Source organism: Protopterus annectens, chromosome 3.part1, assembly GCF_019279795.1.
Source record: "Protopterus annectens isolate FY-2018-M chromosome 3.part1, PAN1.0, whole genome shotgun sequence".
Lineage (NCBI taxonomy): Eukaryota > Metazoa > Chordata > Ceratodontiformes > Protopteridae > Protopterus > Protopterus annectens.
The window spans coordinates 339,732,420-339,749,105 of record NC_056732.1 but is presented as its reverse complement, the minus strand read 5'-3'; the positions used below and the strand labels follow the sequence as shown (position 1 = coordinate 339,749,105).

The 16,686-nt window shown below is 37.6% G+C and overlaps 1 protein-coding gene across 3 annotated transcripts in view; it reads left to right on the top strand.

The window, feature by feature from the left end:
• The window catches only part of SKAP2 (src kinase associated phosphoprotein 2), a 1,551,387-nt gene that overhangs the window by 1,271,596 nt on the left and 263,105 nt on the right, over positions 1–16,686 (top strand). For all 3 annotated transcript variants that reach the window (XM_044066788.1, XM_044066787.1, XM_044066789.1), the window contains one exon: positions 15,489–15,569. In XM_044066788.1, coding sequence (XP_043922723.1) covers positions 15,489–15,569 — 81 coding nt within the window. The remainder of the gene's footprint in view (positions 1–15,488; positions 15,570–16,686) is intronic.

Below are 16,686 nucleotides of genomic sequence, written 5' to 3'. Positions count from 1 at the left end.
TATCCTGGTGGCTGATGTGAGGACTTGCATCATTGTGGGGGCATTCTGTGCCTTCCTTCTTGCATGGATATGCTCCAACACGTGCTCATGAGGACTACTGCCACCATCCTCCTTCCCCCAGTCCTGTGGCCATTGATGTTGTGAAAGCCTCTGATTGCATCGGATCCTTTTAGCCAACTAGGACCACTATTTCCCTCCCTTCCTCCTGATGTGAGAGCCAGTGTAGGCTGCTCACTCCCCCCCTTCCGTGGCTTTTGCAGTATTTGAGCTGCTAATCAAGCTGTGATCATCTGGGTTGTATCAGGGCTTCATCCCTCTATGCCATAGAGTTGGATCTTCTCATAACTCATCTTTGACTACCTTCCCAACATAACATAACATAACATAACATAACATAACATAACATAACATAACATAATATATCTTGGAAAATGTAATTAATTGTCTAGTATATAATGTTTTAGCCTTGTGTCAAATCTGGATAATGCTTTAGGCTATAGGGCTTATAACTAAGCCTGTGGAGTTCTGTTAATATAAGACATTTTGGTAAGTCAATGTAGCATTTTGGTAAGTAAATTCAGAACAGGCATAGGGTTTTCTTAGTGCCTGGATGTTTAGATGCTGAGTGATTCCTGTTTTTTTTTCCTGTATCATCAGGACCAGTGATGCCAAAGAAGATAAAGGTTCATAGGAGGTTACTAGCCTAGCAGCCCTAGAACATTTACAAGCCTAGCCATGTTAATCCCAAGTATCCCCTTTTTTCTTTTTTGGGTAGTTTGCAGAAAGAATTTATGATCAGAGTGGGTCTGTGATCAACACCAGCTGCCCCTGTCCACGAGGGACATGGGTGCCACCCCAGGGGCGAACTTGTGGTAAAATAGGTAAGTACTAGGCTAGCTGTCCTTGAGGGCCATTTTAAGCTTAGCCAATTTCCCTTCCGAGGGTGACAATCAAACCTTGTACCTTGTGTTTGTGAGGTAAGCACCATATCCCTTGTACCAATCTCCAACCTTTCAGGTCTTGTACATTTCATCAGGATGAAACACAGTGGCAGATAGATTAAGTAGATTTTGCACACAACCTCATGAGTAGAAGCTCCATGTAGAGGTTTTCCAGAACTTGATCCAGATGTGGGGAACTCCTCAAGTAGATCCTCCTTTCAAAATAGGCAGCTGAAAAAAGTCTGTTCAAGACATTCTTGCAGGCATGCTTGGAAAGCAGATAATCTATCATGGTCAGGAATGTTCCTGTATGCATTTCCACCTTTTCCAATAATGCCCGGGGTACTTCTAAAGATTCAGAAAGAATTACTAAGGATCATTGTGGTAACTCCCCATTGGCACAGGCAAAGTTGGTTCTCCCTTTTAATGGAATTGACCAATGGCAGTTACTACAAGCTTCCTCATAGACTGGATCTGCACACACACAATCAAGGGTGAATATTACACCCTACCATAGAACAATTGCAACTAGCAGCCTGGATGATTTTATTTTGATACCTTTTAGGCACTTGTTCCATGAGGATGTGCAGCAGGTATTTAAGGAGGCAAGAAAACCTGCAACTAGAAAATCTTATGTTTACAAGTGGAAGAGTTTTTTCTAGGTGGTGCCTAGCTAATAACAGAGGTCATGAAAAGGTTTCAACCAATCTGGTTTTGAAATATTTGTGTGAGCTACTTGGAGACTATTTGCCAAATGCTTCTATAAAAGTGCATCTTGCAACCATCCCAGTTTGTTCACCCATGGATCTCCCTCTCTTGTGTCTTTTTGTGGTAAGTTTATCAAAGGAGTGCTGCACATGAGACCCCTTTGGAAGCAATTTTGTAATGTATGTATCTGCAAAGCCATTTGTTAATAGGCAAGTGTCTGGATTATTGATGCTAGCAGATATTTTTTGTCTTTTCATGCTATGCACACAGTGATGGGGTACTTGATAAATTTAATTGAGTTGTAGGTTGCCTTTGTGATGTAGTAGGAAAGAGTCCTGAATGCAACCTAGCAGACACAGTTTTGATTAGTCATCACGCCTTCAGAAGATCCATGTGAAAAGGGAGGAGTTAAATGGAATTGCATGTTCTCTCCCACTGCTGGGGTGGATTAGGAGAGTGTCTCCAGAATGCACTTACTATTACTCAGACCCCAATGGAGACCCAAAACCTAGTGAGAGCCATCCGCTCACAAGGGGGTGCAGGACCATTTCAATGGCTACATAAGCAAGTGATGTTCCCACATTGAGTCTGCTACATGATAATCCCTGGGGAGCTTACTGTAGTGTGCAGTGATAGGTTAAGACGTATGTCAAAAATCCCTAATGCCTATCTGCCTAATTGTTGTGCCGCTGTCTGCTCTTGGACGAGTAAATTGAGGTGATCAGCCATTTGATTGTCAGGGTGAGGGCTGAAAAAAAAATCCCCACAAATAATTAGTTGAGTTGTAACTAACATCATCAAGTGCCAGTGTTCACACTATCAGGTGGCTAGCATATATCTTCCACTACTAGCAGTCAGTATATGTGACAATTCTGTTTACATTGTGTGTGGGTGTCAATGCAGTCAGCAGTTGATACAAGTAAGAGGAACTGGGCAGAGATTACACACATGAAGTGTGATTTGGAAAGCATTTAAAAAAAGAAAGTAACTAAGACTAACCATATTAACAGAAGTTAAGGCAAATGTCTGAAATGCAGAACTGAGCACAAAAAGGTTAGGTGACAGGGTTGCATTAGTGCCATAATAATATAAAAGCTAACAGGTGTGCACCAGTCCAGCCATGAGGAAGGTGGTAGGCTAGGACGATTCAGACCTTTTGCCATGTATTGCCATATAAAGTCCATTGAGTGACCAAAACCCAGTCCTATGAAAATTGTCCACTGTCAAGCAACTCTTATGTTTTAGCCAAGTTTAAAGATAAGAGGAGAAGCCAGATTCCTCTAGTACTGTGCTGAAGGGGGAAAGACAGCTTTTCATTTAATCTTTTGTTTTTTTAAACAGCCGGCATTGTTTAAACATGTAGTTTCGATGACTTGCCCATGAGTCTTGGATTCCACATGGTCTGCATGTTGATGAGGAGACCTTTCATTATAATTGTGCTACCTGTTGACTCAGTAACAGTGCTGTGATTGATTGAATGATTGATTGATTTATATCTGTTTACCAGGGTATTGCTGTGATCATTATTGACCAATTTCAGGTTCGGCCCATGTGAAATATAAAACATTTCACAAACAAAAAATACAGAAATGTAAGCAACAGTAAAATAATTCAAACTAATTGCATGGAAAAAAATGTGTATATACATTCTAGTGAACAGGCACAGTGCAATGTATAATCAAGAAGAGTGTAATATACAATACATACATTTGTTTCTAAAGTGGGTCAATCTTCAGTGAATCTTGAGAGAGGAGAAGAGACTCAGAAAGGAGATAGGTTAGGTGATATGTCCTGTGTTGATGCAGGAATATTTTTAAGCTATCTCTTTTTGCTGATGATGTCCCTAATGCCATTTACCAATCCAGAAAGAGACATGCTGAGATGATTTGATATACTAGAATATTTTTTAAGACTTTCAGGGTTCAAGATGAAAGACAAAAAGAATATATTTAATGCGGTTCCCTCACTGGGCCTTAAAGAAGTCCCATATTTCTGGTATGGTTACTCTTGTAACACACCTTAAAATTACCCTGTGTCTTACTCTCCATTAACCTAGTAAGGGCACATATGACTCTGCTTAGCTGACAAGAGAGTTCACATTACTACATACTATAGGCCTAATATAGTAAATAATAATTTGTCATTTTTAAATAGAACTAGTCCATTGATCACAGCAATTTGACTTAGACTCATGTCCAGTGCAGTGCAACTACCCACTTTCCAAAAGGAGTCTGATGAATTAAATAATTGTTAGTTTCTGCCCTGCAATATAATTATTTTGTTTAGTGTCTTGAAATAAGGCATGCATGCCTTTATCTCTGTAAAACAGCATAATATAGCCTATTACAGCAAATAAGTTATTACCTTATATGTAGGTGTGGGTTTGATGTCCAAAGTGTACATACTGTGAGATCAGATAGCTTTCTTTGTCATGTCATGTACTTCTGCTGGAATTGCCTAATTTAGTGAATACTGATTTTGATTGTTGCTAACTATAACACATTTTGCAAGTTGCAGCTTATTAGAGCTTTGGGTTGATTTTCTATCTGCCTTGTCTTGTATTGATTTACTTACACATGATTTTTTTTGTTTTCTTAACTGCAGTGTTTCCATGACATCTATTGATGTAAACACTACATAATAAGTCTTTAAAAAAGATTTTCTCATCAGACTTCCAGCAGAAATGGGCCGTGCCTAGTTGGGCACTTTATTTTATTTATGTTTGTTTTGTGGGGGTAGAGTACTGATCTCCTTGGACCTTTCTCCACATTAGGCCCAGGAGCATTCTCTGTTTAATTTACTTGCACAGTTAGGCAGTGGAGGCTGAAGGAATCAAACTTTTCCAATTAAAGAAAAAGTAAATAAATGGAAGTTGCACAGAATAAATAGGACCACCCTAGACAGCTTGATAGAAGTGGATGTGACCCTTTAAAAGGAACAGTTGGATCAAAGTCCTGTGGACCACTCTCACACCTTCAAGGAATCTTGGGCAGTGACGCACTTTTGCCAAGTACAATTATGCATTCAGTACATTCTTCATTAGGGTACTCTGCTATTTGACTCATTTGGTCTGTTTTCTGTGTGCATTGACCAAGGAAACATGCACAATATGGAATAGTTACCACATGGAAACTTGATAAGAAAGTCAAAGTTATTAGCAGTTACTATATTTAATGTGTCTACTTTATCCATGCAAATAATCCATATTGCTATGTATGGAGCAGCCAGGGTGGCTGGGCAGGTATTGCTATATATTAGATGTGCCAGGCTCATGCACTGCACTTCTGACAACTTCAGGTTATCCTTCACCAGTGTCCCCTTTGAAGGACCAGAATGTTTTGGTTCACAGGTGAAAGTCAAGTTACAGTAGAGTGATCAAGAATGCAAGTCCAAAGAGGTAGCTGGGTTTATGTTTCTGCTCCTCTGAAGACTTTCCTACATAACTAGAGCAGCCCTGGGACACAACCAAGAATCAAAATAGTATAAAGCATTAATATGTACACTGTGTATGAGAGCTTAGGATTTTGCTTAATGGGAGCTTTAGGGTTCAACACAGGGGCTGTAGGCCTGTACCATTTTAATTGTGTACTGTCAGTATATCATGATAAATAATATATATCAAATAATTGTGCAGCACTTAGCAACAGATACTGAAAGACCAGCAAAAATAAAGTACCTGGCTATTTTTTTTTGTGGAGAGAAGTACTTCTAAGATGTGCTGCCTCTGGCTTGACAAATAAATTTTGGTTGCTACCCCACAGGCTGACTCCAAATACGTAAAAGGGGAAAGGTTTAAATACTGGAAATAACCTTTTACTAAATTCCGGCTGGGGTATTTGTAATGTTGGTAAGTAACCTATAGTATCTGTATTGTTGATCACTCTCAGTTTTTATACTTCATGAGTTTTTGCAGTTGGAGCTGTTGCACCGTACTTTATGATTAAAACCACAAAAAGTACTTCTTACCAGAGGAGCATTCTATGCCTAAAACAAGGTGCACCAGCATGAGTTGTACCTGAGGGTGTGTTTATGTACATATGGTACACATTACACACATGCTTAAGGGTACTGAACCCACCCGTAGCCTAAGGCTTAATTTCACCTAAAATTCATGAAGATACAGCCATTTTACCTAGTAAGTCAGACAGATGAATAGTTCTTTTCCAGTCAGTGCCAGCCCCCATTATGAACATGTACTTGTTCTTCCTTTGCCTGCTTGTCTGCTATGTTCTTCCTAATCATCCTGCATAACCACAGGGCTCATATTATCAAAAATATTTGCCGAACAAGACTGTTCCATTTTATTCAAATCATTATCAGTTAATGCAACAGATCTCTCAATCTAGCCATCACCATTTTTGCACTGGAAAAAACTCTGTTTACCCTGGAAGGGGGGGGGGGTCCTTTTTTTTCTCTTTCTGCATTCTGTGATGAGCTGGGTAGCATGCAGTCTGTACTGCAGTGTAACTTGAGAAAACTTGTGCTGTGTTAACATGGGTCACTGTTGTGCAGTACAGCTCCTTCCCAGTTGCCACAGTTCCCACAATAGTAGTTCTTTCTCATGATCCAAATTGTACAACACAAATTTTATTCAGGGTTTACCATATTTATGATCTTTCAGCAGTAAAAGAAAGTAGTGCAGGCTTTCAATCCCCAGTGACTTCTTAACAAATCAGTCCGAAGCACTATTACTGTTTTAGCAAGACCTAGATAGTCTGGTCCTTCTTGTCCCTCAGGCTCTCAATTTACATGCCTTGAATTCCAAAGGTATTAACTGCTGATCAGTATATACCAGCAACCCAAATATGTCTACTGCTTTTTCACATGCAACATGCATTTCCTGCTCTGTTGGCAAGATAATGTGTTGTTTGTGAGGAAAATCTGAATCAGCTACGTCGAATATCAACTCATTTAGCATATTCAAACAGAAAACCTGGTAGCTGCTTCCAGTCAAGCAAAATTCACACCAAAGTTCCAGCAGTGCCCAGTGTTAAACCGTAATAACTTTCCTCCTCAGCATTGCCATTTACAGGTTGAGCCATACCTTCTTGATTTATACTTCTCTGCATTTCTTCTGATATCATTGTCTTATTTCTTTTTCTTGACTTCTTTCTCCATCATCTTAAACAGGGCATTGGTGTACACTAGTACAATCAAATTTATGATGGATAATAATTTTTAAAATACAGAAATGCACTTTTTAAATCATGCAACACTGATCGCCCAGAGAAGAATCCAGTCAAACGAAACCCCACGAGATCTCCAAAAAGAAATACTTTTTTGTTCTGGAATCCTTTATTTCATAACAGTAGTTATCACTTTGTATAGTATAAGACATTAGTACTTTTTTATTAACCTGTTACAGTGTCTCGTTTCATTTCACACTGGCCATTTCCTGAGAAGCTGTTAAGCCATTATTTACTTGTTGCTTCTTTGTGTTCTATCATCACTGTTATAGGGGCATCTGCCCCCCCCAACCCCCCCCCCTCCCCCAGCTCCACACCTTTAGCATCCATCTCACCCATGTCTTATCATTTCTGCATTTTCTAAATCCCACGTGTTTTCTGTTTCTTGTCACTTTAGCCCTTGGAATTCCCTGACCCATGTCACATTTCTTCCTTTTTGACTTCATTCTTGCTGTTTTGTCAGATTTATGTTGATTGTCTCAACCCCGCATTGTTTTTTTTTTTTTTTTTGTGGTTTCTTTCGCCCGTCTTCTTATTTTAAGTTTATATACCACCACAAATGCCATATACAGTTGCATAGTTTGAGATTGCTACATAGAGTGAATATTAATACTGTCTTGTCACACTGTGGATAGTGGTGATTGTTTTTATTCCAGCAATTCACCTGTTATGTCAGAAGTGCTTTATTACTACATGCATCTACAATATGTGGCCCACACACCTTTAAGATTCTTTTGGCTCTTGGTCTCCTTCATTATCCATTTCCAGGTGGACTGGAATGTTGTTATGAGGCAGTCTGCTCTTGTATTCCACGTACTCCGGTACTTAATGCAGCCATCGTGGTTTAACACTGATAATTCTATCCTCTTCATTCTTGCAGTTCTTCCTGTCACTTTTCTCATACATGATGCATGTATTTATTTAGCTGCTCCAGTAATTCCTAGAACATCAACTGTTTCTCTTTCCTTATGGGCTTTAGTTGTGGATAATTTCAAACTATGTGCATATTTTCATTTGTCCATGCCATAACTGGTGGTTTCCAATATATTTTTTTTAATTCTCTTTAATAAACTGTCATGTCATACCTGTTTTTGCCAAGGGAATTACCATTGTGTTGTCTGCTGTCATTACTTGGAATATAATATACTTCTCTGTGAATTTGTCGTCATAATGATTAGGCTTATTTTTGCACTTGTGCTAAAAGACTGCATCTTGAAAAACGTGTTGCTCTTTTAGCAAACCTCATATATTTAGATAGTGTAAGAGCACATATAGTGGCTGTGCACCATCACAGGTTATGAAAGTATCTTAAAACACTTAAGTACTAGCTGTATTAATAGATACTGTATTATTTTATTGTATCATGATTATTGATGGAGCACCCCCCACCAGATTAACACTGTAAATAGGTCTCACTTCTGTGATTCATCATTGTTAAAATCGTAGTAATTAAGTTAATAATTGCAACTCTCTTCCCTTTTTTACTTTGGAATATGTGTTATCATTGCAAGCTTTCTGTTGTGACCCATATCTAACAAGAAGCAGAAAGTTGATTCAGCTTTGTTTTTTATAATGCTTTATATACTGTATTTCATGTTTATGAAGTGCCCATGTTATTGTATGTTTCCTTGGTTCCTGTACTTTAAAAGAGAAATACTGAATTAATGTTAACCTACCTGTGATTAAAGATTTACTCAGACATATTAAATGAATCTCTTTGCCCTCCACCATCCTCACTCAAAAAAGGCAAATGTTTGTTTTGATTAACCAAATATTATCTTGAGGTATAACTATAAGCCTGTGAACTCTTCCCCCCAAACATACTTATGCATGTATTTCCCTATGAAAAATCACTGGGCAATCAGTTAAAAAAACAGTGCTTGAGCACAAGTCTAGAGCATTGTTCTGTAAAAGCATATTCCCAAACTTCAAGTCAGTGTTTTTACCCGTCTGTATTGCCACCTGAGGAACAAGTTCTTCAACCTTCTGAACTTACTGAACTTATATATGTACTGATGTACATAATGTATGTAGTTGTGTGTGTATATGATTTTATATATATATATATATATATATATATATATATATATATATATACACACACACACACACACACACATATATATATATATATATATATATATATATATATATATATATATACATACATACATACACAGTTGCACACACACTGACTGTTGCACAACAGTAGTAAAAGAGAAATGTCACATTTAAGTGTGCAGCAGACTCACACAAACAGGAATCCCACTCGTCTAAGTTTCTGTAGGTTACATTCTGCAGTAAAATGTTAATCTTAACCAGCTGAATTCAGGTAGTTATAACCTATCAGCTGGTACAGTTGTCACCTGTAGGGGAAAGTAGTTAGATAGAAAGATGACCCTGGGTTACAAGAGCGTTAAAAGCCTTAAGTAAATGCAGAGATATCTTTGTTAGTATTATAAACATTAGTTGTCTGGAACTTTTAACAGCTTTTTACGAAATATAATTTGGCAGAAATGTCATTAAAACCAACAGAGCTCTTTGATACGAGAATAAACATACCATTCTACTTATCCAAACAAAAATCGTTTGTGGGGGAAAAAACTTGAATTTACAAAAACACCACTGCTGCTAATAATTAAAGAAACTCGCGGTGATGCAGCGGTTAGCGTTGTCGCCTCACAGCAAGAGGTTCTCCCATTCGATTTTCGGATGGAGCACCTTCTGTGTGGAGTCTGCATGTCCTCCCCATGGTCGAGTGACGTTAAAGACATGCAGGTAGGTGCAAGCTTGAATGGGCGTGCCTTCGTTGAAGGTTGGGCGTCAGGCTGGCAACTCGGCACAGTAAAAATCCACTGCCAATCATGAGTGGACCGGAGTTCCGCTGTGGTGACCCCCTAACCGGGAAAAGCCAAAAGTCTTTTGCTAAGCAACCCTTTTGGTTAAAGACATTTATATACCTTGTGAACAATTTCAGCACCAGACCTAGTCACCATAACTTTCAAAAACATTTTGACTACATCCAGACGTTTTCCTCTTAACTCCACCTTTTAAGTATATCCTGAATTTCTCTTAAAAACTGTAGCAGTCCAGACTAGTTAAAATATTCTTTTCAAAATTATGGATAAATGCTGTAGCACTCTTAGAAGATGACATATTACTTCCTTAAAATGTCTGCTTCTTTCATTGCAAAACTGCTAACATAACTTTGTCTTGGCTCAGAAATGATTCCTTCTTAAATACTCTACGGTTAATCCCCTACCTAAGATTGGCAATCAATTACTTGATCATATCAAGCCTGCAACACTTGCCAAAATATTAGAAAATAGTATTTGTTTCCAGATCATGGAGTATGTAAACAAAGGGGGTACCAACATGGCTTTAGGTAGTCCTCAGTTCATTGGTAGCACTATATCATGTCACTAATATCAAAAAAGGGCTTATTGACAAGGATAGCACTTGTTGATTTGAAAAGAGACCTCGTTGTAGCTAACCATTCTGTACTCCTACAAAAAGTATCTGTAATATGTTTTGGTTATAGGGTTCTCACGTTTTTAGAACTACCCAAAGCAGTTTATTTTCTCTTCAGCTGGGCCCTAGACTTTCTGCAGCAGTTATTTACTACTAAGATTCTGTGTTCCTTGTTCATTAAGTACCTAAGAGTAGATGAACCCAATTTTTATGCCACTTTGCACACCAGTAATACTACACTAATTGCACAAACAACTCTTCTGTTTGATTTCAGTAAGATTTGGAACTGGCTGGTACTTAACGTGTTACATCTTTTTTGAGTTCATACTAAGATTTGCATATGCCAGGGCTGTAGCACTGTATGGCCATTCACTGTGCAGATCCCTGTGTTTCACTTCATAGGTACCTGGGAGTCTAATTGGAGCAATCAATTAATTTTAACCATCATATCAAACTACATACTGTGAAAGTTCCAGGACATTCAAGTTATCTGTTAACAAAATATCATTATACTCAAACTGTAATATGTTGTGCCCTTAACTGTGTTACACTTTTCTTACATCATTTATTACAAACTGTGCATTTATTGCATTAACTCAGCCCATATACCATCACATTTTCTTTATTCAGAATTCCTTGTATTACCCATCAGAAGAATATTTTTTATTGTAGGCAGTCATCTTTAAACATTGTAGCCTTTATTACTATGGTTTTGTCTTCTGTATGTGTTACTTCAACTGCTTTCTTACCCTTCTGGTCTGTTCACCTGTCTTAATTCATTCTGGTCCCAGAAACGTTTTATGCCTGCGTTGGGTTTTACTCTACTCTTGTTGCCATGTTGTTAGTTCCATTGGGTCTTACTTGACATGACTCCTTTCTTAAGTATAATATTTGTTGTATCAATACACCTCTTCTGAGCTTTACTTCATTATTGTTATACCTTTCCTACTGGAAATCAGTGGCTGTGTTAACTCTTCCTAGTTCCCTTAATTTGACAGTCTAATCCCTTTCTTTTTCTCTTCACTTCTGTGCTTATTTATTCTACCTGTCTGCATTTTGGTTTTCTGGAATTGCTTTCAGTTTTATGAACTTCCCAATTCAAATTACTATACTGTCTGTGATATGACCTTATACACTCACAGTAACAACTGCTTCCATGTGCACATAATGACTATACTCTTCATGATATGGCCTTTTACAGTAACCTCTGGTTCCATGTGCACATAATGACTGTACTCTTCATGACAGTAACCTCTGGTTCCATGTGCACATAATGACTGTACTCTTCATGATATGGCCTTTTACAGTAACCTGTGGTTCCATGTGCACATAATGACTATACTCTTCATGATATGGCCTTTTACAGTAACCTCTGGTTCCATGTGCACATAATAACTATACTCTTCATGATATGGCCTTTTACAGTAACCTCTGGTTCCATGTGCACATAATGACTATACTCTTCATGATATGGCCTTTTACAGTAACCTCTGGTTCCATGTGCACATAATGACTATACTCTTCATGATATGGCCTTTTACAGTAACACGCCCACCAAATGTAGCTAGCAGGTACGACTGGTGCAAGGCAACCACACATGTTCAAAGGTTAAACAAAAAGTACAGCCAGCACCTGAGGACTCCATACTGAAAAAATGTATTTATTTCATCTTCCAATTCCACATATAGACCGGTTTTGGCAAAAGCCTTCTTCAGTGGTAACTTTCCAATTTCAAAGCTGCTTATTATAGTATCAAGAATAGCAATTATGACATCATTTCCCTAATTGTTTCATTTCAAAATCTAAACGCAAAATCAAACACAGTACAAAAACTAAAATATGGCTGTATATATAAATCATATACAAGCCAATTACAAATATCAGTATAATACATAAACTGAATATTGTACTAGGTTGTTTGTAAGTAGATTTACTTCATAACTTGTCATTGAGCCCTGGATGAAATAAAGCTCCCAGTTTAATAATCCATTTCCTTTCCTTACTGGTAAGTATGGAATGCCAACCTTGTTTAGATAGTCTATTGCCCTTGACCCTATCTATAATAACAAACATAAAACTAGCTGTTTTGTGTGACTGACAATGTCTATATAGTGCATTAGTTAACTTTTTATTTCTAATTTCACTAAGATGTTCAGAAATGCGACTTTTCAGTTGTCTGGAAGTTTGCCCCACATAAAAAGCAGAACATTGACACACAACCAAATACACTACCCAGTCAGAACTACAATTGCCAAAAAAATGAATATCAAATAATTGACCAGTATTCTTACTGCTAAAAGCTGTAGTTTTAAACATATCTACAAAAACTGCAATGTCCATAGGGGTGAGAGCCCACCAACTTATCCCCCATAATAGTAAGTTGGTTGCAATGAGAATGTTTTTGAAGGGTCCTTTTATAATGGGCAAAATGATAATTCAAAGTTTTGCCTCTCCTAAAGGAAAATAAAAATCTATCCAACAAAAGGGGACTCAATTCTTCATTAGCTTTAAGGATATTCCAATGTTTATTAACTCTATTTTGCAACAAATCAGTATTGTTACCAAATGTGGTAACCAGCCTCATGGTCTGTGATTCACCCCCTTTTTCCTTTATCTTATACTCTAATAGATCCAATCTATTACAGTTAGTAGCCCATTCACTGGCTCGATGTACATCCGGTGCCCTATAACCCCTCATTAGGAATCTCTCTGTAAGATCTTGCTTGGCCACCAAACAATCACTGTCTGTAGAACATATTCTTCTCATTCTTAAAAACTGGGATTTTGGAATATTGTTGATTGTATGCCTGGGGTGAATACTAGATGCATATAATAAGTTGTTATATTGTGTATATTTTACGACAACCAGATGATACATTGAGCAGTTTAGTTTACAGAAAGTACCCACAATATAACAACTTATTTTTTGTTTAACTTTTACAGTAACCTCTGGTTCCATGTGCACATAATGACTATACTCTTTGTGATATAGCCTTATACTTTTACAGCATCCTGTGCTTCCATGTGCATATAATTACTATACTTATTGTGATATGGCTTTTTATATAGTCGCGGTGGTACAGCGGCATATAATTACTATACTTATTGTGATATGGCTTTTTATATAGCCTCGGTGGTACAGCGATTGCGTTGTTGCCTCAAAGCAAGAGGTTCTCCCGTTTGATTCTCAGCTAGTGTGCAGGGAATGCCTTCTGTGTGGAGTCTGCATGTCCTGCCCCGGTCGAGTGGCCTCCGAAAGACATGCGTGAATGGGTGTGCCTTCACTGAAGGTTGAGCACTGGGCTGGCAACTCGGCACCAAAAAAAAATCTACTGCCAATCACTAGCGGACCGGAGTTCCGCTGTGGCGACCTCTTACCAGGAAAAGCAGAAAAGACAAACATTGTGATATGGCTTTTTACAGTAGCCTCTGTTTCCATGTGCACATAATGACTATACTCTTTGTGATATAGCCTTATACTCTTACAGCATCCTGTGCTTCTATGTTCATATAATTACTATACTTATTGTGATATGGCTTTTTACACTAACCTCTGGTTCCATGTGCACATAATGACTATACTCTCTGTGATATAGCCTTATACTCTTACAACATCCTGTGCTTTCATGTGCAAATAATTACTATACTTATTGTGATATGGCTTTTTACAGTAACCTCTGGTTCCATGTGCACATAATGACTATACTCTTTGTGATATAGCCTTATACTCTTACAGCATCCTGTGCTTCCACGTACATATAATTACTATACTTATTGTGATATGGCTTTTTATAGTAGCCTCTGGTTCCATGTGCACATAATGACTATTCTCTTTGTGATATAGCCTTATACTCTTACAGCATCCTGTGCTTCCATGTGCATATAATTACTATTCAGTTACATTCCGAATATAAGCCTGAAGGCATTCAAGTGCCATACTTCAAAATGTAAACATTTTCCTTATATAATAATTTGTTTTTAAGCAGGACATTTTCCACAATCCTAACTACCACTCGTTGAAGAATAGTGCTCTGTAATGATGAAGAAATCACCCTGATGATATTGTTTAAACTGCAAAGCAATGGGGCTGTCAAGTCATTTTCTCTTAATGTCCATAATATGCTCTTGGAGCCTCAGTTTAAAGTCTCTTTTACTTTCTCCTATGTAAAAGAGATTGCACAGACACCTAAGGGCATAAATCATGCCTTCAGTATTCCATGTAAATATATTCACAGGTTTAAACAAGTTTAATGTCTTCAGGCTTAAATTTGGAATGTAATTGGAGATACTTGATTTAAATTGATTTAATTTTGTTAATTGGTTTATTAATCATGTGCTTTCAATTTTATGTATATATACTGTTCTTACTAATGAAGTTTTATTCCTTGAAGATTTGTTAGCCAAGGCACTAAAGTTTAATGTTTTCTCAGTTTTTTGGTCAGTTGCTTGTCATTTTTACCTAAATGAAGTTTTATATTTAAAAAATGAATAAAAGTACACAAGAAAATTCTGTAATGTGCTTATAGATTTGAAGATTTTCAAATTTCTCAGTAAATGTGAATTAATTTGCTCATTCTTAGGCTGACTGCAAACAGGTTCAGGCTTCAGATTCTTTACCTGTAACAATGTTAATATAGCTGATTATGTACACCTGAATTTTGGTGTTTAGATATACTGACTGGTTTCATACATTGTGTGTTTTGCCTGCTGGGATAGGCTCTGCTGCTCCCTGTGTAACCCTGATAAGGATAAAGTGTGCATTTGAAAATGAGTGAATGGTATGAGTCTTGTACAGGTGCATGCCAAGTGTATTTATCCCTTAAGAGGTAGATAAAGATGCAAAAAAAATGTTAAAACACCAAGTGTTTTGTTTGGCCTTATCTGTAGTGACATTGCTTATTGTGTGTGTGGGTGTGTGTGTGTATGCGAAGACTTGCATGTGTACACACTGGTACTGATTTACTGGTTTCCTGTGCTTACATAGTTTTAAAACCTGTGCCACAAAAGCTGGCAAAAGCTTTTAAGATACTGTGTCATGTACATGCGAATATTTAATGCATAGGTTTGTTGGTCATTAATTGTGACAATACTTTTAAGACTGCAGATCTTATTTTTTTTTTTTTTGATGGGGGTGGCATATGCTCCATAATTTCATCTTTACTTTCCCTTTATATTATAACAGAGGAACAAGAACCAAAACCACCTCCTGTGCGGGAACCAGAACCAGAAAAGCAGAAACAGGGTACAAGTGTCAGTATAGCAGGTAATTCATTTTTCTTTTGTAAAATGTCACCTATGGTCAATGCGAACAGTATGCCTGAACATTCTTAGAAAAATATTTAACATCATTCAAGGTATGCAGAAACCACTTGAGAAGGATTTACAAAGTAAGCCAGTTTATACAATGTATTCCTTCCTGAATTCAATTGTAATGACTCAATTAGCTTTCATTTCTGTACCAAGGAGATCTACTTGAATAAATTAGCTTATCATCATTGAGGATGTGTCACCGTTAACGGACAGTTTATAGATACAACATGCAGTTGCTGTCACACCTGTGAGAGTGTAATATAGACATCTGTGTATACTTTGTGCCTTAGTGCAACAGACTTCTGCCATTCACAGACTGACAGGGGACAACAAGTTTCCCAGGGGGCTGAAAATGTAGCTGTCTCTGAAAAGGTCAACTTGACATGGGCTGTGACAATCGACCCACTGCTCTGTCTTCTTTGATAAAAATCAGATAAACTTAAGACCGCTAATTGATGTGCAGGCCGCTTAAATGTTGCCCATGCATATCTTCATTGCATATGAATAACAGAGAAAGCTAGTGATTCAGCTGTGGAATAAAGAAACTTAAGAAACTTAAGAAAGACAGGAGTACCCAAGATGGCATCAAAGAATATAGTGTTATCATTTTATGCTAATCCTTGGATTAGCTCTTGCTAAATTTCAAATGTGTAAATTAACACTGTAGTCGTACAGTTTCATGTTTGCAGCTGTATCTGACTGTCTTAACATTATTTTCAGACTTATTAAATATGAATTTCTTGCTCAGGGGTACAACACTTGTGATAACCATTATTTGACTCAGAATAGAGCTGATCTGCTTCTTTTCAGAACTTTGTACTTCTCTACAGCAACATTTATAAGTGAATCACAGTTTACTGTATCTCAGCTGCATACTGTGGCAGCCTGTGGACATTTCTAATCTGATGACCCAGTTACATTACGTCTGCAGTGCTGCATTGTCATACTAAAGGTAGGCTGTGAGAACAGGTCCAGGAAATAGTTTCATAGAGTGTTATCTTCTATAAGATGAAGGGCTGGAAGGAAGCAGGGGCCTGGTTTTGAAATCTGTGCAGGAAATAAAAATAGGT